The following is a 26,360-nucleotide window of genomic DNA, read 5'->3' on the forward strand; positions in this document are numbered from 1 at the left end:
TCAGTGGTCTTTTAGTTTTTGTTGGTTGTCTGAAAAAAACTGTACACTGTGGTCTACAGGGAGTCGCAACAAAGAGGACCTTAAAGGTATTTGCTTTATGGATAATGGTGTCAGTCAGTACTGGCTTTCACTTTGGCACGCTCCTATCAGCAATCAGATACAAGCCAGATCCAGTGAGGCCAATTTAGCACTTTTGTACTTAGAGTAAAAAGTTTGAGAACTACTTTTCTTTGTAGTTACACAATCACATCATCAACAAGTAGACACACCTTTAGCAACAGGCTCTGAAAATGAGTTAGCAACACTAGCCGGAACAGGGGTGACCATTCCGAACCGTGCCATGTCGAGCTGGACTGAAGTGTACCGCTCAGTGGAAACGTCCCTTCAGATGAGAGACTCTTAACTTTTCTCTCACAATGGAAAGATTGTCAGATGGAAGGGGACCATTCAGTGGCATTTACTGGAAAAGATGATTCAGTGATGTGTACGCCGCTGCCTGAACAATGAGGCCATTGTGCCAAAGCTGCTTGTGCGCACACAAACACACACAAGTGAGGAACTTGTCATGTGTACTGGGTTCATGCGTGGCCGCCATATTATTTTGTGTTGACGAAAACACTCGTGTTCGTTCTGGACTTGGACAATCGCTGCGTTCGGAATCATTTACTCATTCCCTACTCTTGAATCACCAAATAGGGATTTTGAGGCGACCTTTTAGCAAACTATATAGTCCACGCTATATACAGGTAGTGGACTGATTGTTAAAACAGCCAATGAGACGTCTGGGATGGGATCTGGTGAAGGGAACGCTCATATTGGCACACTCAGCACTTTGTAAGAAATATGGACTCGTGCATTCCTCTGTTCTGTCTCCTGTAAACATATTCGGTCATACACAATGGATCGTCTCGCATAAGTGTTCCGATTGACCGAGTCAGGTAAAACGCAGCCTGCTGTAAGGTGAACGCTCGGCATGCGCTAGGCAGGAGAAAAAAGAGCGCGCCATCGGTGGGACAAAGTTCAAAGCCCTCCCAGTTGCTTTGAATGTCGTTTGGTTTGGAAATCCGCAGCGCTGACCGACTTTCTTTTGGACGTGATGTCCCAAAAGTGGCCGTGCCAGCTCCTCCGCCACCGCGTCTGTTTTTAGTCACCAAAAGCAGTGATTTTTGCCCCCCGATACAGCAATGCTGGCGGATTACCTGGTCTATTTATAAAACATTGTCTGGAAATCACTTTGCTGTGTCAGTGAGCATAACCAGTAATGACATATTTGATATTACATATCATAAATATTCCATCGAAACGTTTTAAAGTCAAATTAAGTTTACCTGTAAAGGGGTTGTAGTGCAATTTTCACAAGAGCTGAATATCCTTAAATTCTTTTGAGTAGTTTTATTTTCCATTGTTATTTAGCTAGAAACGCATCAGAAAATGGACTTACGAGACAGTAATTTTAGTCTTGTACGTGCTGGTACTCTTTAACCATGTGTACTTGAGCCACGTAAGTAGCCTCTTAAGCCCACAATGCTGTTGCCACCTGTTCACTCTCAATGTCCTCGGCTTTACATTCACATCTTGTACTTTGTGCGCTGATCGCAAATCTACAGCTGTCAGGCTAACGGAACTCTTAAAGGTGAAAATTCCAGTTTGCGCACTTGGTCCTGGATCCTGTGAAACATTTATTTATTCTATTCCCAAGAGGCAAAGGGGGCGGTGGGGGCTCCTGTTGTCACATTGGTTGTTCATTAACCGTGTTGATGTTGACTTGTAAAGCGCTGGTCACCCACTGTTAGAGTCATAGAAGCATTATACGCTCCCTGTCTCATCTGTGGTTTCAGTTAGGCTGAGTCGTCTTCATCATTGGCCCCCAATAGAGGGGCTCCTTATTTTCCAATATGGTTCTGTGTGGGCATTTGCCACACTAATCCAGATTGAATGTGGGACCATGTGCCTAGATGATACGGCATTTTGCCCAAAAACCACCCAAGATGGCCCCACCTGGGCCAAATCCCAAAATTTTGTATTTGTTCCAGGTGTTTCTTGGACAACTCCCCGTCAGGTGTCCTAGCAGAGAGCCATCTACGAGTCGGATCAGTCTCTGGAAAGGATTCCACATTGGAGCAGTGTCTCGGTGCCCAAGGATTTTCCTCTGGGACTTAAAAAACAAATATGTCCATTCACTGGTCAATGTCCAGGTCTTGAAGCCATAAAGCAAGACCTAAAAGGCTTGGATCTTTGTCCCAGGATGTACCAATTGTTTGACGCAGTTGTCCCATCGGTATCCAAGGAGTTCTCTCAGTGACTTTCTATCAAAATTCCAGTCACTGGTTAATGTCAAAGTCTTACAGCCCTAAAGAAAGACCTGAAAGATTTCACCCTTTGTCCCTGGATGTACTGATTAGTTTGGAAATTTAAGACTTGAACCTTTGTTCTTGCGTGTACATTTCTGGTCAACACCAAATACTCTGGTACGGGGACTCTTTGTTCACTTCATGAGTGCAGTAATCCAAAAAGTGAATGTCACCGTTAAAAGCAAGTGAACCTGTCCACCATGTGGACACTCCTACCACCCTCAGGTCCAGGACTCCGAGCAGTAGGAGGGGGTTGCCAGTCTGGCCAGCTTCAGCACAGCCTTCTTCTCGCTGTGTGGCCCGTCGGATAAAGGTAGCCGCGGCTGAAAGTGCCACTTAAATGAAACGCAAACAGTTGTTTTGTCAATGGCCACCCAAAGACACTGATTTGACTTGTGTGACTATATCATCTTCATGCATGCATGTACCGCAGAAGATAAACATTATGAGCGCAACCTAAATAATTACAGTGTTACCTTGACTTAAGAGTGCTCTAACCTACGAGTCTTAATTTTTGGGATATTTTCGATGAACGTTTTTGTCTGATATTTAATATTTAATGAAGTATTTTCAAATATGTATTTTTAGAATATTTATAGCATTGTTGCCTTGGTTCTCGGTAAGAGTGTGCAAGTTTAAGGTTTTGCATCGCATTCCTCTTCCTATTTTTGGTGAAGTGCTCAAACGTTCACGCTCCGTTGCTAACGGCGGTTAGCTGTAGTTCTTCCGAGTACGTCACGGCTGACCTGGATGACCACTGCTGTGCATGTGCGTGACGTCCAGGAACAGACAACTGGTTTCAGACAATTTCGACAGGAAAAACGAAGCTTAAGAAAAATAAACGACGTTGACTATTAAAAAAAAAAATGGTCGATTTTGATCGTCGACATAGTTGTGACTAATGTACTAATCCTGGCAGCCTAAGTACCAACGTATAATGGATTGAAGATTAAAGTTCACTTCAGTTTAATGGTCAGTGACTGAAGCTTTTTTTTTTTTTCACCCCAGTGCACTGTGGGAGTTTCCTCTTCATTAATGATCCACCTCTCTCAAGAACTCCCCTTGTTTATCAGCCATTCTCTCCCTTTGTTACCCTATCTCCACTTGCTGCTTTCAAGTCCCCAATCCCTCCATTTTTAGCCCTCCTTTCTCCTCTCCGCGGTGCCCTTTTAGACAATGGAGGAATCCCCTGGACAGGGCCGGGTGGTGGAGGGGGGGGCTGGTCAGTGAGAGCTGGCCTGGGATTGACAGTCTTCTGTGGGTTGTCTTTTGTCCCTCGATCCTAAGAAAATGGAGGGAAGCCGGAGAGGAGGAGCTAAAGGAGGGGTTAGGGTATAAATTCATTCATGTGTAAAATTATTTGATTGTGTGACTGCTGAAGAGCAAAAACTCCTTCCACATTTCTCAACTGTTTCAAACTTCCAAATATTCCCAAAATTCAAACTTTTTTCCACTTTTGAAAAATTCCCACTGTAAGAGACAAAAGACCTGAATCTCAAGATGATTTATTTGAAGGATCGAACATCAACAAGTTCTCGCAGTTAAATTCCCAACTTGTAGATATTTTACAGCTCCTCTTTCCACATTTCTTGACCGATTCAAACCATTCCAACTTCACAGCTCAGCCAGGACATCTTGGGAACTATTTATCACATTTCCAAAATTCCCACATTTTTACTCAGAAATTCCCAGATAAAGAACATTTTTTTTGTATTTCCTTCCTCCTTCCCAATTTGTTGATCGATTCCAACTTGAAGTCTCACATTCCACATCGTATCAATTCATTTAAATCTCCAGCATTTCAGAGCAGTGTCAGCTCTTCGGCATTCACAGGCAATTTCGACAGAAAGTCGGAAGTGGGGTTTCTACTGCACTTCCTTTAACTACTACCACTAAAACTCTTTTTCGCCTGGTCTGTTTTGTTAATGTGCGTGTCTGGGATCATTCGTGAACATCATGACCATAGTGTGCAGTAATGAAGGTCCATTCTGACCACGTTACCCAGTCAGCCATATCCCCTTGAAGAATCCCGGCCTGCTTCAAGAAGCGCTGTGCGGCGTGCGCTCCCCTCCTCCTCCCCCGCCTCGTCCTGCTGCTGCATTGTTGTTTCCCCTGTGCGTCGCTAGGCTGCATCACCGTGGCGCGCTTAGTATTGGACAGTTCGGGGAGGGGCGGGCACACACCAAGAATTGCCACAGGATTTGGAGTCGCGGGAATGTGTGAATTGGAATTCGACTTCCAATGGAAGTGAAGTAATGCGAGTAAAACGGGGGAAAACAATTTAGTCAGAAGCATTTTTGGGCCGAATTCCTTGCAAGGGCTCATTTATTGCTGCTTTAATGTAACTGTGTGTGTGTGTGTGTGTGTGTTAAAGGCCTAACGGATTCCTTTAACTGGAACACTGCATCCTCTGTGAACATGTAGAGCCATACCACACAGTCTCTTTCTTGAATAGCTGATTTAAAACCAGTGCGTTTGGGAGCCATTTGACAAACATTCCGCAGTGTGAATTTACACTTCTCTCGCGGATGTTCCTTGGGCTAACCCACGTTAATATGCACGTGCGGCGCTGAGTGCCGCAGTTCCCGGAAGGCTCATCCAAAGAAACCCTTGAGAATTTGTAAACAGCGCTGGATGGTGACGTGATAACCTACAGCAGAGAAGATCTCCCTTGTCTGCGAAATGCTAAAACATGGCCATGGGATGCAGGTTTAAAGACAAAAGTGAAAGCTAATTGTAATTCTGTAAATTGAGGTTAGTCAAGGTACCTCAGTCTCGTCAAGTGCTCGGTGTTCTAATAGCAACTGGGAGCTTCGAGAGCCCATGCTGCCCCACCTCTTCCTCCTCCCTAATTTCACGTTCTCACCTCCTTCCTGATAACGAGTCGCATTATAAAACCTCCGCAGCTCGCACAGACGTGCCGCCTCACTCGGCAAATGGTCCCTTTCAAGACCTCGAGCGAACGCCGGGAAGCGTCTGTGGCTTTGGTCGTGGTCCACTCAATCCTACCACAACCTCTTATTCCAACTGACCCAGTGACCTTGATTTAAATAAATAAATACATAAAATAAAATAAAAAAACACCACATTGTTTTAGTTAGATGCCGGGACATTCAGCTCTCAATGTTTGTGTTTTTACTTGTTTTCAAGCTTCTTGTTTACTTCCCGAAAGCCTAAAGTGTTTTATTTGATTCACAATCAATGGCCATCTTTGTGTGTGTGTGTGTGTGTGTGTGAGAGAGAGAGAGAGAGAGAGAGAGCTTATAATATTATTACAGCCCCTATTGACGCATGGATGCTATCAAGAGAGCAGAGGAATGCACTGATGCAAAGCTTTTTGCGGTTTTATTTTATTGGATGATTGGTTGATTGGTTTAGTCGGGATGGCCGATTTTGCTGGGAGCATTGCGGTCCTTCCGTGTCAATGAAATACTCGTTTAAAACCTCCTGTTGTGTTCTCTGGCACACCCAAAAAGTTCATAGCATCATATGTAAGCTTTTTTTATTTTATTTTATTTTTTAAAAAATTGTTCTTATACATTTTAAAGCTATTTGAGTAGCAAACTTTAAAACGTTTCAATTTTGACCAGACCACACGCAGACTAACAGGAGGGTTAAATTCGGGTGAAATAACATAAAAATGAGCTGTGATCAAAATGAATTTAAATACAATAACAAAATCGTATAATATAATAAAATAACGAGGCCATACAAATATTTGTTTACATAACTTAGATGTATTTTTAATAAACAAATAATTAAAAAATGTATAATGAAAACAAGAACGTTATCCTACAATTTTTTTTCTTTTTTTACTTTCAATTTTTTCCCCCTCGAGTTTAAATGTTAAAACGGGCCAATTTAATCAGCTGTTTAGGTGTCTGAGGCTCTCTCTTCACCTGTTTGGTCACACGTTCCCTCCAAGCTCCTGTTTCCTGTTCCTGCCACCCGATACTGGCGCTTAATAACAAGCCAACGCCCCGATCAGTGTCTGGCTCAGGTGCTTTACCTGCCGCCTCCCATCCTTTTCCCATCGCTCCGCCCGTCTGCCGGGTGGGTAACGTAGCCACAACCGCATTTGAGAGCAGGAAGTGTCTGTCACGAAAAAGCTGGCCAGCATAATAGTCCCCGCTTCCTCCTCCGTCATCTTGTATACAAACAACTTGTGAAACAAGCTTTTTTTTTTTTTTGTTAGTTTTTTTTTTTTTTTATTATCTGACTCGCGCACATGTGCGGGTCTCTTAACATTTGATTACATTTAGATTTCCCCCAGTGAAATCAGTTGACAAAAACATCTTTGCTGTTGTCGTCTGCGCCAACAATCTCTGGTTTAATTTGAATTACCATCCAGACTCCAAGCAAATCATCAGCGGAATATCGGTAATGACTTTATACAAATTGCTACCGCGAGTTTGCCAAGAGTGGCGCTTTGATGTTTGGACAGGGCAAACAGCGGGTCCTCTGTGGATGCCACTTGACTGGGGTTGGTAGAGGGGCTTCAACGCGCCACAGTTCCTGCTTGTATGTCGGGTCCGTCCACCCGAACAGCAGACGACACACACAGATGGCACAGGGTGCCTGGTGGAGGAATCAACTATGCCAAAACACTTGGCACTTCTGTGTAAAACTGACGCATAAAACAAAAGCGAATTAAAGGTTGTACATTTAAACACCAAAATGTCCAACCAAACCATCTAATTTTGTCTCAGAAAAGTCCACTTCAACGCTAATATACAATCTGAAAAGCCATACATGGGCTAATGGGAATTAGCGTAGATGTTAGGGTCATTATAAACCTTGTAACAACTGCTACTTTGACACACACGGAGCAGCAACACATACCAACAGAGCATAAAAAAACTACTCAAAGGCATATTTCTCTTTTCTCTGTGGGAACGACTCTTATTTGAGCTCAGTTGGGGACATTTTCTGACTCTTTTTCGGAGCATCTCTTCTAGTAGACCCCAGTGCTGCCTGCCATGTTACAATTCAATGTCTTACTACACTAATGGCGCACAACCCTACATTTGAACTCGCAGAAGTATTGACATTTTTTGGGGAACTAACTTGTAAGTGTTTGTATTTCCCAAATGTATGTCAGTTGGGCAGTGCCTGTACAATTGCAAAAACCCATCAAAAAAATGATTGCTTAAAAATCCGCAGTGTAGCGTGGTGGCAAGCAATGAACCGTGATATAGCGGGGAAAGACTTTATTTGGATCATGAACAAATACTGGGTCAGTACCGAATGTTGATTCTTAAACAAATAACTCAGTTGCTCTTCATTTTCTCACGTAACAATCTCGAATTAGGGGGAATCTGGACAAAGTCGTTACGCTGCAGATCATGCTTGGTGGTCAGAGATGAACATTTTTCAATTGGGTTGTACTGACACGACAATTGTGGCTTCTACTGTATTGATGTTGAAAGTTCAGTGAAAGGAATGAACAGTCAGGAAATGACCCAGATGCACAGTGTACATCGTGAACAATACATCTTTTTTTCCCTTTTCTTTATTGTTGTCGTTGCCCGAACTTTGTGTCCTATGAGCCAACGTGTGACATCCTGTGTGTCCTCCTCTGCAGCCTTTCTTCAGACTACTGAACCTCCGGAAGCTGGGCCTGAGCGACAATGAGATCCAGAGGCTGCCCCCCGAAGTGGCCAACTTCATGCAGCTGGTGGAGCTGGACATATCCAGAAATGGTACGTTTGCATGTATCCTATTTCATCATATCAATGCATATATCCAGATTTTGATATATTTTTTTTTACATTAATTTTTTGACAACAACAAAAAAAAAAAATGAAAATCTAATAGGATTTTCATTGCATTGGATTAGATTTAGTTCTTTTTCCCAGCTTGTCAAGTGCAGGAATAAAAGGAAATATGGTCCGGCGTGGAAGAAAAGGTTACGTTAGGTATGAGACATCGGTGCTGCGGTGAAGTGCAGTGCCCCCCGCCCCCACCCCCAAATCTCAACGCTGAGCCAGACAAGTGTCACTGTCTGCTCTCACTCAGTGTGCACTTGCAACATCCAGCGGTGCAAGCCATTCTGCTTGGCTGAGATCAGAAGTAGAAGAGAGAGAGAGAGAAAAAGAGGAGACTCAGTGCACAAATCTCAGGGTGCTTTTCCACCCTCCGCTGTCACACCAAGTCATTGAACTCAACAACTGATTTCCATGTAGGCATGAAAAAAAAACCTGTTTAGGTGAAATTGCGCAATTTAGAGAGATCTTATAAAAAGCTACTTAAAGTTAGTTTACTGTCAAACTAAACATTAAACAAAGAGAATTACACTTTGTGTAATCAAAGCAACCGAACAACTTTGCCTCACAAATGTCCCCCCCCCCTCCCCCCACCGCTAGCATAATGCTAAAACATAATGGAACACAAAATCCATAGTCGTGGTGGTATAACTCTTTATGCAAAGGATATTTGAACACAAACGGTGGAGCAACACATCTAGAAAGACTATATAACAATACTCACAGGGATATATTCGTTATCCTCCACGAAAAACAATTATTGCATCTTACTTAGTCACAGAGAGAATTGGGCATTCTTCTTCATTTGTCTGTACGACAGGATTATACTGCCCTCAGGTGGCCAAGGTGGGCACACCAGAAGGAGCAGCACAATGACGTGAATTGAAGCATTAAATCATGATGCACCAATGGATTAATTCTTGACATTCTATTTAATTATCTTATTATTCCAAGTTCACGTGCCTGGTCAGGAAACAAATTCAAAAACGTGTAACTCTCAAGGCAACACTGTATGCGACCGTCTCTTATTTTCGCCTCGCCCTTGACATTCCCGCGCCAGGCCATCTGGTTGTGTTTAGAAGCAACTTCAAATGATTTGCTCTGCGGAGCCCTCATAACATATCTGCTCCTCTTCTGTTCTCCTGCAGACATTCCCGAGATCCCCGAGAGCATTAAGTTTTGCCGGTCTTTGGAGATCGCCGACTTCAGTGGAAACCCCCTCTCCAGGTAAGCCGAGTGGATGTGCATTGAATTTTGACGCATCTACGTGTCCAAACGCACGGAATGCGCTCGATACTAAGTAAGTAACAGCGGTGCTTTTAAGCTCTCCGCCACACAGGAAATCCTGTGTGCAATAAGTGAACAGGAGCCTGACGGAAAGTGATGCATTAATGCGACAACGCACACACAAACCCCTGCATTAAATCTAAAAGTTATATCAAGTAATTGGGGTAATTGATACTTAAGGGGACATATTATGGAAAAGTGACTTTTACAGCTTGTATGCAAACCTCAGGAGTGTCTCCCCATTCATCAAGCATGACATTAAACAACCAAGTACTTTTTGTATAAGCTGCCTCTAATTTCCCCCAAAATGTATCTATGAGCAGCGAGCCATTTGATTTTTGTGTCATGACAAATAGGCAAATTTACATAAAACCGCCTCTACACTGAGTTTCTCTGCCTATGTGCTGCCTCCATGAGTGAAAAGAAAATCCATGCTTTTGCTATTCTTACGGACGCTCGCTTTTTTTCACACTCTGGGTGAGCAATAGCCACTCCCCCCAGCTCCGCCCTCTCCCCGGTCGTCACTGTAACAAAAGTCATACTCATACTCTCCATAGTCTACGAAGAGGGTGTGAAGTGTGCTGTATTTCTTGATCGTTGGGGTGTTTCTATGAAAGCCTGTTGCAGACATGTTGCTAAGACGCCCGGTGACTGTTTTAATTTGTGAAGAAAATATAATATATGGCGGCACGGTGGCCGACTGGTTAGAGCGTCAGCCTCAACAGTTCCGACGAGCGGGGTTCAATCCCCGGTCCCGCCTGTGTGGAGTTTTCATGTTCTCCCCGTGCCTGCGTGGGTTTTCTCCGGGCACTCCGGTTTCCTCCCACATCCCAAAAACATGCATTAATTGGGGACTCTAAATTGCCCGTAGGTGCGAATGTTGTTTGTTTGTATGTGCCCTGCGATTGGCTGGCAACCAGTTCAGGGTGTACCCCGCCTCCTGCCCGATGATAGCTGGGATAGGCTCCAGCACGCCCGCGACCCGAGTGAGGAGAAGCGGCTCAGAAAATGGATGGTGGATGGATATAATATAGAATTTGAATAAAGTTGCTGATACTGTACAGCTAAGTGATGGCCGCAAGTGCATTCTTTCTTGTATTGTACTAATTATGCAAACCAGCGCAAACGTACCGATGGTCATACTATACTCCCCCCCACTTTTCTTTGTGCCACAGATTGCCGGATGGTTTCACTCAGCTGCGAGCGCTGGCTCACTTGGCTCTCAACGAGGTGTCGTTGCAGACTCTGCCCAGCGACATCGGAAAGTATGTGCGCACTCATTTGTGGGTGGCGCCCTCTATACCTACAGGCTATTCAACTTTTCCCTATTTACTTTGCCAACTGGCTCATCATGTCATAAATGCACACAATGAATTAAAACAGAAGAAATGCGTTAGCACAAGGTCTATACGACAGGAGCTCAATTTTACTAGGCCTGCTCCACACTGCCTTCGTTTAGATCCATGTCGCATTAAAGCGGGATTTACACTGCAGCGCCAAGTCCCCAATTCCAATTTCATGCCTGTGAGTAGAATAATCGATTGTGCAAATGTTCAACATTACGTAGCATTTTAGTTTGTCCGGGGTGACTTTTTACCCCCCAAGTATTGTGATCTGGCCATTACTCAACTGGCAGCCGGGCTTTGGGGGTGGGTGGCAAGACAGATGGAGGAGCCCCCTTACCCACTGTGCCAGGCAGCCCAGATGAACAGACTTAGCTGCCTTCTGACTAAGCAACCTCTCTTCCTCGCAGTCTGGCCAACCTGGTGACGCTGGAGCTGAGGGAGAACCTGCTCAAGTGTCTGCCCACGTAGGTGTCTCCTATTATCTGACGCTGGGGGTGGGCAGCCGTTTGTGCTCGGCGGCCATGTTTGATTTTTAAATGGGACACATGGGCCATGTCAGTTATTGACGAGGTGCATACAAAAATCATTTAGATGTGGATGCAAAATACTGTTATGCCTTTATTCTGACAAAAGTAAGACTTTACTGATAGAATATTGAGTTTATTATCATCATATTATTACTTTATTCTTAGAAAAGTAAGCCTATACTGGTTTATATTATGACTTATTCTGATCAAATCATAAACTTAAGCATTTTCTGTCATATTATGACTTTATTCTCATAAAAGTCAGCCTTTACTGTCATAATATCATGACTTTATTCCCATAAAAATAAACCTTTACTGTCATAACATTCTGACTTTGTCATAATGTAAAATAGTTTAGTAATCAAATAATTCATTGTCATGTTTTATATTTATAATTGACAATTTATAATAAATTAGCCAATTATTTAATGGGCTACATATACTTGCAAATTTTTATTTTACAAATATTTTTTTTTTTTTCATTTTCAATAAATCAATCATTTATTTTAAAAGAAATGTCTAAAATATGAATGTAAAACGAAGAAATACATTTTAAGTAGGCCCCCTTAGGCTAAATTCATGCAACAAATAAATGCTTGTGGGGTGGGATTAAAGAACAGAGTCCTACTTTGCACACCCCTCATCTAATATGTCATCTCCACCTGCAACATGAGGCAGCCATTGGCTCGTGCCTCTGACGTGTGCGTACACAAGTTGGTGCTTACGTCACAGCTGTAAAAAACCTCGCTTGCTTACTGTCAATGTGTCAGGAATGAGTGGTATGCTGTCATCGCATGTAAATGCCCTTCGTTGTGCTTTCAGGGCACGTTTTGAGCATGCGGTTCCACACGTTCTCATTTGTAATGCGTTGTTTCTCAGGTCGCTGTCCTTCCTGGTGAAACTGGAACAGCTGGACCTGGGCAGCAACGAACTGGAAGTGTTGGTAATTAACTCGACGCCCCGTAACATGTAACACATGCAAATGCCTGTGGAGTCTTCAGATCTATAGTGAGCTCCGGTTTATGGCAGGGGATTCATTCCAGACCCACCCGGGGGAGGAATAAGTTAAAATCTGTGATATAGAGAGAGCGTCCAAAACTTTTTTTATGTACGGTATTTTCACGACCACAGGGTGCACCGTATTAAAAGGCGCAGTCTCAGTTACCGGGTCTATTTCTGTATTGAACACATACATAAGGCGCACCGTATTATTGGGCGCAGGCATGCTAAAACATACGCTAGCTTAAAACATACGGTAGCATGCATGCACGCTAAAACAATGTTTTTAAAAAGGCAGCGGGAGCAAAACTGAGTTCGGTTGTACTTTATTGAAGTATTTAACAACGTACTCACGTTATGTTTTGATCAATCCTCATCCACAAATCCATCAAAGTCCTCATGTTCTGTATCTGAAATGAACAGCTGGCCAAGTTCTCCAACAAACACGTCGGGTTCCCTCTCATCATTGTCAGAGTCAGTCTTCTGTTCAGCAATGATGCCGGCTTTCGCAAAATCTCGGACAACAGTCAAACCAGACACGTTAGCCCAAGCATCCACAATCCATTCACATATGGTGGAGTAACTCGTCCGGCGCTGCCTCCTAGTCTTAGTCAAGCTGCGTTCGCCATCTGTCATCCATCGCTCCCACGCCGCTCGCAACTTTACTTTGAACGCCCTGTTTACACGGATGTCCGGCGGTTCGTCAAGCCTCCCGGAATGATGGCAAACTCTGAGTTATTGCACTCAGCCGAATGGTGACTGTAGAGACGCTTCTCCCGGCTCTTCTTTGCTCATTAATCCAACTCGGACCACCTCGCCTTGTTTCCGCGTTTTGTTTTTCTTTTTTTTCCGCGGACAATCAGCTTCGTCTTCTTGATTTGGCGAAGCTCATTTCCCTGCTTCCTCCACTTGCGAACCATGGATTCGTTGATCTTGAATTATCTCGCGGCTGCTCGATTCCCATGTTCCTCCGCGTAACTGACAGCTTGCAGTTTAAACTGTGCTTCGTAAGCGTGTCTTTTCGTAGGTGCATTTTTCGACTGCGGTCAAGCCAGCCTCCACTCGTAAAGTAGCAGTCAAGCCAGCCGCCCCTAATTTTCTTCATACTAGGCATTATGGAAATAGGTCACCAACTCGCGGCGAAAGCCACCTTCCAAATAAACGCTTCCCAATAATACGGACGTCAGTGCTCTTCGGTTAAGGAATGCAACCAGCAAAGTTAATTTGAATCTTGAGGTGCATTATAAAAATGTAGAGAAAAAATCAATACAATTCATGCTGACTGTTGTTCTTTCTCTCTCTCAATTCTCCCAATTTCCCAGCCGGACACACTCGGCGCACTGCCCAACCTGAGGGAGCTTTGGCTGGACCGGAACCAGTTGTCCTCCTTACCATCGGTGAGTTCATTTTGACAAATAGCTACATTATTCATCTAGAAATGCACATAAGATGAGCTTTGACTGGTCCTGAGTAAGGTATGCAAAATTATGTGAAAGAGCTTTCCATGGGAATAAACCAGGAACTTAGAAAATTGAAGGTTGGTTCTTACTGGGAACTTTAAATATAAAAAAAATCTCCAGCTTCACTTGCCCTGGAGATTTATTGTAATTTTTTTCTGGAAATTTACCAGAAAATGTCCACCTCTTTGCAACTGTAGTTCTGAGTAATACCTGAATGTGTTCTTTTTAGGAGCTGGGGAACCTCCGGAGACTGGTGTGTCTGGACGTGTCGGAGAATCGCCTGGAGGAGCTTCCCTCCGAGCTGGACGGCCTCCTGGCCCTCACCGACCTGCTGCTCACACAGAACCTGCTGGAGGTGGTTCCGGACAGCATAGGTGACAAATAAAAATAGAAAAAAAAAAGACCAAAGTACTCGCCTGGGAATAAATAAATAATGGAAGCGAGGGGAAAGTGGCTTGTTTTTTCAGACATAGATTATTGAAATAACTTTGTCACCTTAATTTGAAATAACTAAGTCAACCATTTAACCAGGCTCTGCTGGTGTCTCTTATGTAGCCTGCACTGCCACCTTCTGTAAGAGTGACGCCATTACAGATCATGAGCAAGTGGCATAGAAAGCTGTTAGAGAATTTGTTTGATATCCAGTTTAAGGTCCATGTACGCTCTTTGTCCTCACTAGTAAGACAATTCAGTGCACTAGTAGAATGACTCTTTCATTTTGGAAACGTTTTTTTACACTACTGTATGACATTTCTGCAAACTAGTAGGTCAACCTTGGAATACTAGTTGGACAACTTTGTTACTAGTGAGGCAAAACTGTGCTACTAGTGGGGCCTAGGAGGGTACTAGTGCATGACACATGCCTACTAGTTGGGCCTAGTAGTGTTGCTAGTGTAACAGTAATTTGCTAATAAGGTTTAATTGTGCACTAGTAACTAGTAAGATATGTAAGACAGGCATTGTACGAGTGCTCTGAATCATTTTACTAGTGAGGGCAAAGCGTGTACTAGTAGATATTCTTGATATGACGGATATCAAAGAAATGCTCAAATGGCTTTATACCTGCTCGTAAGATACTAGCATAGTAGGAGAATGACTGTGTCTTACTAGTACAGTTGTTTTCCACTACTGCCTTCTATTATGATGTGACTTTTCTGAACACTAGTGGGACAACTTTGGCATACGTGTAGGGTACTATATGTTAGTAGTGAGGCAAAACTACTGGTGTTCAATTTGGTGCTACTAGTTTGGTCCAGGAGGGCACTAGTGTGTGACACATTTTGGGCCTAGTAGTGTTATTGGACAGCACAGTAGTTTGCTAGTAAGGTTCAATCAATAGTAGGCCAATAGTGGCACTAGTAGTGGAATTCTATTTATTTTTTTCACTAGAAAAGCACCCCAGCATATGAGATCATTTCCCTCATGTGATTCTTCTCTTTATGATGGGTAACTAGTTCTGAAGAGAAGGCAAGGAAGTGAGTTTGACATCAGTGATTTAGGTGTTTAATGTACTTGTTGATTTCCCCCCAGGTTGTCTGAAGCAACTGTCCATCCTCAAGGTGGACCAAAACAGACTTACTCACCTGACGGACTCCATTGGAGAGTGTGAAAACCTGACGGAGCTCGTCCTGACCGAGAACCTCCTCCAGGTAACGTCACTCGTACCACTAGAGTTATATATAATCTAAGTACAGTGGTGATCCGACTATTGAGATTTTAGAAATACTGGCCGTCGTTCTGCCGTTTTTGCTTTGGCCTGCGAGCAAAACATTTGTGATACTAGTGTTATATAGGCCGTAACAGATTAATAGCATTTCCATTCATTCTGAGGGAGAAAGATGATTTGATGTCATGGAACAAATCAAACTAGTACTTCAGTGTCTTTAAAAATTTGATGAATATACTTAAAGCATGTGTGAGTTTTAAAACTATAAAATAAACATTTTCATGTATGCTTTCTCTATACTGTGGATTTTCACCTAATGCAAGTGGGCTTAGAACGTATCCCTTGTGACAAACGGGGGTTTGCTGTATTTTGATTGTTGAGTTATTTCACTGATTTATTCTTCTCTGCTTCATCCAAAGACGCTTCCTCGCTCGCTGGGCAAGCTGAAGAAGCTGACCAACTTGAATGTGGACCGCAACCGCCTGGGCGCCGCGCCCAAGGAGCTGGGCGGCTGCGCCAGCCTCAACGTGCTCTCGCTGCGCGACAACCGCCTTGGCAAGCTACCCGCTGAGCTCGCCGACGCCACAGAGCTGCACGTGCTGGATGTGGCTGGGAACAGGTGATGTTAAACGCGGAGTTGTAAAAAAAATATTCTTTAGTTGTTGTTACTCCCGACTGATTTGTTTTTTTAAATCTCACTCTCTTCTGGATATCCAAGATTACAAAACCTGCCTTTTGCCTTGACAAACCTCAATTTGAAGGCCATGTGGCTGGCAGAGAACCAGTCGCAGCCCATGCTCAAGTTCCAAACCGAGGATGACGAGCGCACGGGGGAGAAAGTGTTGACCTGCTACCTGCTGCCTCAGCAGCCTTCCCCCAGCCTTGGTGAGAAGTTAGTAGTAGTGCAGCTATTGTAATTAGTGGGAGCTTGGTTCGATTCAGCAATCTGGTGCCATCTTAGGGTAGTAGGGGATGTGTGTTACTTACTTTAAATCCAGTATACTCTGTTTTGGTTCCCGTCATGACAGAAAATCCTGCTTCATGCAAGATAGGATGTTGGAAATGAAAGTAAACAATCTCTGTCTCTCTGTGTGGTTGGGGGCAGCGGGATTACAGCAATGAATTCTGCGATCTTTTCCGCAGAGAACCTGCTGCAGAACAGCGTGGACGACAGCTGGACGGACAGCAACCTGAACAGAGTCTCGGTCATTCAGTTCCAGGAAGAGACCAAGGCCGAGGACGAGGACGACGAGGCTGCCGCCGAGCGCAGGGTGAGGGAATGGGGACCATGTAATGCTCAATTTTGAATTTGGGCCCGATTGTCGCTGTGTGTGTGTGTGTGTGTGTGTGTGTGTACGCCACTGAACTTGCTGCGGGTTTTCAAGGGCCTTCAGCGTCGAGCCACACCTCATCCCAGCGAGCTAAAGGTGATGAAAAAGGGGATCGAGGACAGGCGGAACGAAGCGTTCGCGCCCAGGCCCGAAAGAGAAGATCAGCCCTCCGATGCGCAGGTACAGTAATCTGTCTCTGCACGATACCGATTAATATTAAAAAAAGATGTGTGATGCATTGACTCCTCAATAAGTGAAGCGTGATAGCGCGAGGGATTACTGGAACATAAAAGATTGAAACATTGACGTGTTATCTGGTAGTTGTGTCGTTTCTCAGCCTGATGCTTTCTGCTTTTAGGAGAAACGGCTCAGCGACCTCTCGAACCAGAGCCACGACTCACAGGTGTCCGACAGCACGCTGTCAGCCATCTCCCACGAGGAGCGGCGAGAGGTCGCCTTGCCCTCCCAGAGAGAGGACCTTGTGGACGGGCACTCCCGCCACGAGGAGGAGGACCTGGATGAGATGGAGGTGGAGTACATTGAGGTGATTATATCCTTGTTCTAGGGCTGGGCGATATCGCCTTAAAATAAAATTGACCAAAAATCCGGTCCCAACTCTGAAATCTGAACCATGTCCCTCCTTCAGCCCACCGTGCACTTTGCCGAGGAGCCCATCATCCGCGGCGGGGACGAGGACGACGGCGAGGAAGACGGCGAGCGGAGCGACGAGGAAGACGACAGGGCCCCCTTCCCCGCCGAGAAGCAGCGTCTCATCCGGAAGGACACGCCGCACTACAAGAAGCACTTCAAGATCACCAAGTTGCCCCAACCCGAGACGGTGGCGGCCCTCCTGCAGGGCTTCAACCCCGACGGCCTCGGCTCGCCCACGCGGGCCACCGAGGACGAGCGGGACGGGCACGGGGAGGACGTGGAAGACGAGGGCGTCGATACCCCTCGACTACGTCTCAGGGTGGAGGCGTCGGAGCTGGAAGACAGCCGATACCACGTCAACTCCAGTCAAGTCAAGGTACGATCGCATCACTGTGTTGTTTGTCAGGCTTCTGTACACCAGTTCATCCCAGTCTTGATTGTGCCAAGGCACATCGCAAGTCACTAAAACATTAATTCATTCCTTGGTATGCAGCATAAGGTACATGCATGTACAATGGTGCCTTGAGATACGAGTGACCCAACTTAGGAGTTTTTTGATGACGATTCAACTCATTGAATTGAAGCAATTTTTTTTAATTTTTTTTTTTTGCAAAAACAGTTGAATTCTTTACATTATATTTAACTGTCATTGTAATTTATAAGGTACAATATTATTGAGTCCTACTTTTCTGACTAAAAAAGACGATCCGAATGTTTTTTGGGGGTGGGGAGGAGGCTGGAACAGATTAATGCCATTTCTATTCATTCCAATGGCAAAGATGATTTGAGATGCGAGTGTTTTGAGTTACGAGCATGGTCACGGAACGAATTAAACTCGTTTTACATGGCACCACTGCACCTGTATGCTTTTCTTTGTCACGAGTAAGTCAATTCAGCTCACTAGTTGTTTGTCAAATGAATGCTTACATTCAGTTTTGTCGATTCACAAACATACCAAACATCACAAGGTGCCTTGATTCGACACGAACTCCCAATCACCCGCATCGGGTTAAATCTCACCAAATGTGTTGCGACAAATGACGTTACTCCCCCTACCCCCAATCTCCACCCCCCCAATTCCTGCAGCTTCAGGCCAAATCTTTTGCCCTGCCGCATCCCTGACGCCCTTCAGCACCACTAAACATTTCACCGTACATGTTAGCCGCCATTGCTTCTAATGAATTGCTGCATCATTTCACACGCTTTGTATGTTGCGTGAGTGTGTGTCATGAGATTCAAATGAACTGCTTAAATGAGCAAGAATTTGTTTGTGAGAGTTCCATTGATTCCTTACTTTCATCAAAATGATGATCAATCAGTGTTGGTTTGTGTGTGTGCGACTGTGTGCACCTCAGACGAACAAGATGCTGTACAGGCAGAGCTGGAATGTGATCTGTCTCGTCTTTGAGTTTGTCTTTTGTGTGTGTGTGTGGAAATTAGGTGTAGCAATTTCATTGTTGATCTTTTAGAATTACTACCAACTACCACTTGTACCCCTAATTTTCCTAAACACCACAATACACAAAAAAAAGAAAAGAAAAGATGCATTTATTTATTTATTTTTAATAGGCTACACATTTAACCCCCACATATTCCTTTTTTTTTTAAATTCATGAATTGGCTTATTTGCACAACATATTTGGAACCTATTCTTTCCAAAAAAAAAAAAGAAAAACTCACCTATTTACTGTTTTGTGTGCCATCTTGGTGCCAAGGAACTATATTGACCAGGTGTGCCATTTAGACAAAAGTAGTGCTTTGCCACCATCTTGTGGTCTCTATAGGCAATCATAAGCCATTTCAGTGCTGAGTCCATTACTCACAGATTTTTCTATTGGCGACAGGACTCTGTTCTCATCTCCTAAGAATTGCGAGGAAATGCTGTTTTCATGAAAAAAGACGGCTTTTGTTCTAGGAAAAAAAATAGTACATAATACGCCTTTTATTTTTTACATTACAAAACATTTTTAAAGCGACTTTATTCATGCAGGGATGTTAGATTTATGTGATGTCGTAATCGCTAGAGGTTTTAATTGGCCCATTGTAATTGGTATGTTGTTTTTGTTTAGTGGTGCACTTTTTTAAATGATACAACATGGTTTGTGCACCCCCAAACTACAGCTCACAAACTCCAGTTTGAAGCCCCAGTTTCTGATCCAAATTGGTTGTAGCAAAAGCTGTAGGGCACAAATGTCCTCTGCGGATTCCTGAATGGAAGCTTTATTTTTCTTTTGCCTTCTCTTGTCCGCTTTTGCTTTTTCATGGTCTTTTCACCTCTGCCGGTGTTGACTTCTGGTGGCTGGGGCGTTGCGAGCGTGCTTTGGCTTCGAAGTGGGGACGTCACAGTCTCTGGGGAGTGTCATAGGGACTGTGTGTTTTTGTTTTATTTCGAGGTTTTGGAGCGATGCAAGCCTTGTTTTTTTTTTTTTTTTTGGGCCCAACTAATCCGCATGCTTGTCGCTGGTTCCTGTTCCTAACAGGGGGTGTCATTTGATCAAGTCAATAATCTGCTGATTGAACCTGCTCGAATTGAGGAGGAAGAGGTCTGTACCTTCGCTTTCCTGTCTACTCTTTTTGTCTCACTCCTTCGCTCACCCACCCAGCCGCTCACTCGAAATTCTGAGAAAAATCCAGGACATAATCCAAGCCAATCACAAAACAGAAACCGCCTAACCCATCATCCAGTTAGTGTGGCAGAACCTGAATGCAGAGGATAAGTCTTTTTGTTCACCATTCATGTTAATAATAGCTAGGAGCTGTGCTTTGGCACTCGTTATAAACGAATCCAGTCTTTCTCAAACTTTTCCACCAAGTACCACACAAAAAAAGTACATACGAGGTAGTGGTTATATTCTTTAAAAAAAAAAAAAATCACATTATTGTAAGCCACTAACATTATGCAGTTTGAGCATTAAAACTTCTTAGATATAGAATTTTTTTTTTTAACTAAATAATGATCCAATTGCAATTTGCCAAAAATGACAGTCTGTCAAAATGCTGAGTCGGGATGGAATGGCCACTTCAACCTGAAAAAAACCTGAAGAAAAATCATTTTGAAAATGGCATGACGGCAATCAGAGGATGGAAAAATACTGATTGATTAAAGAAACAGTCCAATTGCTAATCTGATTTCAATTACATGGGCCAGCACTAGTGATTTTGAAGGCCCTTGGTAGATTAGATTGACACGCAGGGGTTGAAATCATAAAATCCTTAAAAAAAACAATCTTTTTCCACATATCCATTTAAATCCAGCTTCATGTTCTGCCACCTCTCCTGCCGTCTTCCTGCTTTACGCTGCTTTGCTCCTTTTCCTGGCTTGTCCACGCTGCGTTGCCCTGCAAATGGCCGACCCGGTCGAGAGGTCGGCAGCTGCGATTTTGTTTCGTTTAGTTTTGTTTTTAATAGGCACTGAACCACTACAACACCGCAGGGATGAATGAAGACGCTCCCTCCCCTTGAATGTATTGACTAGAGTAAAATTGTGTGGACTGTGTGTCTGTAGTGTCTCATTATTTTGGTTTTTGGATATGTCAAATGGATTTTCAACGCCGCAGCATGGCCCTTTAGTCTTCTTCTTTTTTTTTTCTCTCCCCACTCGTAGAATACACTTTTCTTTACTCCTCCTTTACTCCCTTCCCATTTATGCATGGCTTGTGAACATCCATGGTTAGGTTTTATATTTACACTCTCAAAAAACAAAGGGATACTGGGTTTTGGGGTGAAATTTCAGGATGAACCTAAAATGCACTATAACAGTTAACTTGACATTGTATACTTACAGTAGTTTGACCTTTTCTAAACTTTTGAATCCGCATGCCTAACTGTTCAGCGTTTCAGTAAGTTTTGCTGAACTTGTTCCCTCACAAGAAGCTGGATGGAAAAATTCACAACAGGTGTCATCAACAGAAAGGCGCAGAAGTGGACATCCTTGGAAATGTTCGTGGCTCAAACACCTCTTGTGAATTTTGCCATTCAGCGCCTTGCAAAAATGACTGAAACATTCAAAGGTTTAGAGGTCAAATCCGGTGTGGTTATAGTGCATTTTCAGCTCATCGTCTAATTTCACCCGAAAACCGAATATCCCTAACTGTTCATGAGTGGTGTTTCTCACGATTTTGAATCCTCTTGATTACATACACGAATCCCACTGAAGAGATCTTCCAAAAGATTATAGATTATACCATTTGTGTCTGGAGTCCAAAGCCAGCTATTTCCCGGAGGTAGTGGGACTCGATTCATGACTTGAGTCGAGTCAGACTTAAGTCACCAATTGTAGGACTTGGGACTTGCTTGGCGAAAGCTTATGAAAGACTTGACTCAACTTTGACTTTAACTACATCACAATTAACTTAACACCAATCGCTGGTCTAACATGAACTCAGCTTCAAGTCAGTTTAATTGGGAAGACAAAGTATTAGACAATACGGAGACTGGTTCAAAAAAAAATAAAAAAATACGTATCGCAAATTTTTTATTATAGCTAACTAAACCAAACCTCTCGCACGTTTAACAGCAAAATCTTTGAAGACCCTCTATAATGTCTCCACAAGGGGACACAAATTTACCAAACAAACGCCAATGATTTGCATTTCACGATGCCAGTAGAAAACCATGTCGTTTTTTTTTTTGTTTGTTTATTTTTGTCTTTTCATGCATTGTGTGGCTGCACATTTTCCACATACCAGAAACCGCCATTGGTTGTGACTGGTGACTTATCCAAGTAATGGCTGGATAAGACGTGCTTGAGATTTTGTCGAAACTCCACTTGACTTGACGGTTTCTTGGGACGTGCTCGAAACTTGGAGGTTAAAACTTGAGACTTACTTGCCACTTTACTCCCACCATCTGTAGTCCCTGGACAGATTTTTAAAAAGTCATCCTCAAAAACAGAACAAAATATAAAGTTGAAATTACAAAATGATTGAACATTCCTAAACACGCAAACAATAATAAAAAAGATTATATTGTTAGACACTGACTGAAGCGTGCAACTGGCTTTCGACTCCAGACTGGTTCCTCCATTCGTAATCGACGATGATCGGAGTCCAAGTGATGCCGTATTGTGGCAGATGGAGGCAGGCCTCCCACAAATTTCTTGACCAAAGTGTAGAAACTTCATCGTGGGGGTGTCCACCTTCGGTTCCGTTCCGTGCCGTTTCATGTGTTGACTGGGCCTCCTCACCTTGCAGCACACCTTAACCATCCTGCGCCAAACGGGCGGCCTCGGCATCAGCATTGCCGGCGGGAAAGGGTCCACGCCGTACAAGGGGGACGACGAGGTCAGATCCACTTCCCTCACAGTACACACGAGATGTATTTAAAGTAATGTATTTATTTTTATTTTCCGTTTTGACTTCAGGGTATCTTCATCTCCAGAGTTTCTGAGGAAGGACCTGCAGCCAGAGCAGGAGTGAAAGTAGGAGACAAGCTGCTGGAGGTACAGTAGCCCTGTATCAGTGCCCTAAAACAATGGTTCTCAAACCTTTTACTGACACCCCCTTAAAAAAATACTCAGCTCTCCAAGTATCACCATGATAACCAAAATGAAAATAAATAAAACACGAGGCATAGGTTTCATTCCTAAAATATTGAAAGCCACTGTTACATAATGCAGTTAGGATATTAACATTGTGCTTGAATATTGTAAATTAACAAAAACAATTACTTAAATATTGATTCAATTCAATTATATTGTCCATAAAAGTTTCATTAAAAAAAAAATATATATATATATTTTGGCCTAAAATGTTCCAGTTTTCCGAGTACGATATGAATTAAACTTTGCGGACTGTCCCAGGTGAACGGCGTGGACCTCCACAAGGCTGAGCACCACGCGGCCGTGGAGGCCCTGCGCAGTTCCGGGGCCGCCGTCTCCATGACGGTGCTGCGCGAGCGCATGGTGGAGCCGGAAAACGCCATCACCACCACGCCGCTCAGGCCCGAGGACGACTACTTCCCACGGGAGAGGCGCAGCAGCAGCGGGCTGGCCTTCAGCTTGGAGGGCGGCCATGGCCAGGGTGCCGGGTTAGGACCCCTACAGCGCCTCTCCACCTGCTTGGTGCGCAACGACAGGGGGCTGGGCTTCAGCATCGCCGGAGGAAAGGGATCCACGCCGTACCGCACTGGGGACACGGTAAGACACTTGCATTTTTTACTACTGACCTCAGTTCTGTTGTATGTCTGCAGCCCTTTATTGGCCATATTTCAACTCTATAAATAACTCAAATAAAAATAAAATTTGTCGTAACTGTCAGTCATTGAGCTGCTCCAATTCTGGCTGCGGCGTTTCTCCACCGTCGCCAGGGAGACGGAGATATGAATAGCGAGCCCTGGACACATGATAGGTTCACCGTAAGTGGACAGTGTTGTTGAGGCATATATTGGGGCCAGCCAGTGTTCAAGGGCTCCCCTTTAAACTTGTGCAAGAGGAGAGCGAGAGAGACAGCTTTTATGATTTTAGGCAGGTCCGGCTATTAGTCAAAATGTCTTTTGAGGGGTTTTACTTTGCACTTTGCTCATGCTTGTGTTGACACATTTTGTTTTTCGCTGGGCCAGACCAAGAGTTTCGGTTGGGTTTCGTCATATTTGATTTGGTCAATTCTGCAATGAGTGCCTGCATTCAGTCGTGCCTGCTTAATTTCACCATGTTGATACGCGGGGGCAAGTAGTGTGAGAAATAGATAACCTTTTCTACATGTGTTTGTTTTGCCATTAGGGGATCTACATCTCTCGGATTGCAGAGGGGGGAGCAGCCCACCGAGACAGCACGCTACGCGTAGGCGACCGGGTCATCTCTGTGAGTAGTTTCTTCCCCTCCACTGCTGATTTTCATTAGACCAGGCCTCACATTTGTTACACTTTTAACATCTGGTGACAAGTGACATAATGTATTTATGGGCCCAAGATTTACAGTAGGCAGCTTTTAATCATGAGGCTGATAATGTGTTACTGCAGGCATCCTCAATAAGCAGACTTCGGTCCAGATCAACTTTTGGGGATTTTGCGGTAGTCACATTATTAGCTGCACAATCTTTGGGTTTTTTATGTTTTTTTTTTTTTATAAAACTGTGCAACTTATGGGGGGGTTACCGTAGTTGTTTTCCCATGTGACCCTAGCCGACTAATGAAATGTTTTTTTCAGAGCAATTTGTTTGCTAGTGCGTGTGTGCAGGACAGGCAAGCAGTGAAGAGATAATATTTGGGAAGTGGATTATAATGCCGTCTGTACATTTTGATGTACATTTGATTTGATCTGACTGCTCTTTACCTTTTAGTCTGCTCTGTAGTGACACACCTCCCCTTTTATGGGTCCTCTCTGGTAGAAATCTTCCTGGCTTAATCTTCTTCCTTCCTCCTGCAGTTTCTACTTCCATTCCTCCCCTTTTCCACCCTCTTGCTGCATGCGTACTGTCACCTTAACCTCCTTGCCTTGTGGTGGTGGTGGTGGGTGTGGTGTTGGCGCATCAGCCGATGGTAAGCGGCGACACTGTCGGGCCAGCGCTGACCTCTGCTTGTCTCCTGAAAGCTTATCGCCCTGTATTTAGCGCATTAAATATACCTTAACAACTGCACTGCTTGCCTTTGTTGACTTAAGAGCAAATCTTTTGGAATTGGCACAGTCCCACTTGTTTTTAAATAAATAAAGGCAAGCAGCGAGGTAGTAAATATGTATTTGTGGATATTTTAGCGAAATTCACTGTCAGGCTCCTGCTTGCTCGCTGTCTACCCGCTTTTCCTCTGAGCCTTTTATTCCTGAGAGCTGTCTTTTCACCACAACCACAATAAATGCCAATAGATTACCTGTAAATACCATACCACATTTCCTCAAATAACTGGAATAGACGGAAATAATACACAACGCTGCAGTGAATGTCAGCAGCACCCTGGACAGCAGAGGTGGCATCTGTAAAGCTGAACTTAACTAGACTACTTGACTAGACTACTTAAGTAAACTGACTAAACTTAGCCAAACTACTGGACTAGGTGGTTGTGATGACTTTTTATGTGACACATGACAGATGACGTATCTGTAAAGCTGAACTTGACTAAACTACTTAATTAAACTTGACTACTGAACCAGGTGGTTGTCATGACTTTTAACGTGACACGTTACAAATGTCCACGGCCCCTAGAGCCTGACATGGCACCTAAGGAAAGCTGAACTTTAGGTGGAGATCAAATGAGAAAGTGCTGCTATATGCAGAGTGGACTTTTTCGACACTGTTCCACTAAAATGTCTAAAGAAATGTATTATGAGGAAATTTTCATATTCATGTTAATGCACGAGTAATAGGGTTACAAAAGGGTAGAACATTTTGTAACGTTTCCTCTCACTCGTATCACAAGGCACCACCAAATTTCCATTTATTCACATAAATTCTTGTTGAGTCCCTTGGAAAGTTTCAGGATTTTCTTACAACCCTAATTGTTAGAAATCTACGGTAATTGGACATATTGCTGCCCTTAATGTGGCCTGTGTCCTGGTGGGGCGATGCCCACCCCTCACCTACGGTTGTGTGTCACTGTAAATCCAGATCAATGGTGTAGACATGACAGAGGCCAGACATGACCAGGCAGTAGCGCTCCTTACTGGCACCTCGCCCACTATCGCCCTACTGGTTGAGCGAGACCCCAACGCCCCGCGCTCCCCGGGCCTCTCCCGGCAGCGGGCCCACTCCCCGCCGCCACCGGAGCCCTCGGACTCTCCGGACCAGGACGAAGAGGGCCTGCAGGGGAACCACCTGGGCCGAATGGAGGATGAATACCCCATTGAGGTAAGCGACCGAACCACCTGCAAAGTAGGTAACGGGTTAGTTTAAATACAGATTGGCTTGTTAATAGGTTTTTCTATTTGACTTCTACACGATACTTTCTGCTGTCCAGTTCCAGAGAGGATGGTGCATGGTATGAAAACTAATCCTATAATGGATTCTAGAGTAAACCAGTGATTCCCAACCAGATTATTCAGCTTTAC

General features: G+C 44.0%; 1 protein-coding gene across 27 annotated transcripts in view; it reads left to right on the forward strand.

Moving 5' to 3' along the window:
* Nucleotides 1-26,360, forward strand: part of scrib (scribble planar cell polarity protein) — a 60,613-nt gene that overhangs the window by 8,793 nt on the left and 25,460 nt on the right. For 22 of the 27 annotated variants that reach the window (XM_061759089.1, XM_061759104.1, XM_061759090.1 and 19 more), the window contains exons 2-22: nt 7,936-8,053; nt 9,265-9,343; nt 10,579-10,668; nt 11,157-11,213; nt 12,156-12,219; nt 13,598-13,672; nt 13,965-14,109; nt 15,266-15,384; nt 15,821-16,020; nt 16,120-16,286; nt 16,545-16,672; nt 16,787-16,912; nt 17,091-17,276; nt 17,379-17,759; nt 19,864-19,926; nt 22,576-22,665; nt 22,746-22,823; nt 23,184-23,519; nt 24,102-24,182; nt 25,921-26,160; nt 26,270-26,290. In XM_061759089.1, the coding sequence (XP_061615073.1) occupies nt 7,936-8,053; nt 9,265-9,343; nt 10,579-10,668; nt 11,157-11,213; nt 12,156-12,219; nt 13,598-13,672; nt 13,965-14,109; nt 15,266-15,384; nt 15,821-16,020; nt 16,120-16,286; nt 16,545-16,672; nt 16,787-16,912; nt 17,091-17,276; nt 17,379-17,759; nt 19,864-19,926; nt 22,576-22,665; nt 22,746-22,823; nt 23,184-23,519; nt 24,102-24,182; nt 25,921-26,160; nt 26,270-26,290 (2,844 nt within the window). The remainder of the gene's footprint in view (nt 1-7,935; nt 8,054-9,264; nt 9,344-10,578; nt 10,669-11,156; nt 11,214-12,155; nt 12,220-13,597; nt 13,673-13,964; nt 14,110-15,265; nt 15,385-15,820; nt 16,021-16,119; nt 16,287-16,544; nt 16,673-16,786; nt 16,913-17,090; nt 17,277-17,378; nt 17,760-19,863; nt 19,927-22,575; nt 22,666-22,745; nt 22,824-23,183; nt 23,520-24,101; nt 24,183-25,920; nt 26,161-26,269; nt 26,291-26,360) is intronic. The other 5 variants (XM_061759091.1, XM_061759097.1, XM_061759087.1 and 2 more) reach the window with 2 other exon arrangements.

Source organism: Phyllopteryx taeniolatus, chromosome 20, assembly GCF_024500385.1.
Source record: "Phyllopteryx taeniolatus isolate TA_2022b chromosome 20, UOR_Ptae_1.2, whole genome shotgun sequence".
In the NCBI taxonomy this organism is placed as follows: Eukaryota; Metazoa; Chordata; class Actinopteri; order Syngnathiformes; family Syngnathidae; genus Phyllopteryx; species Phyllopteryx taeniolatus.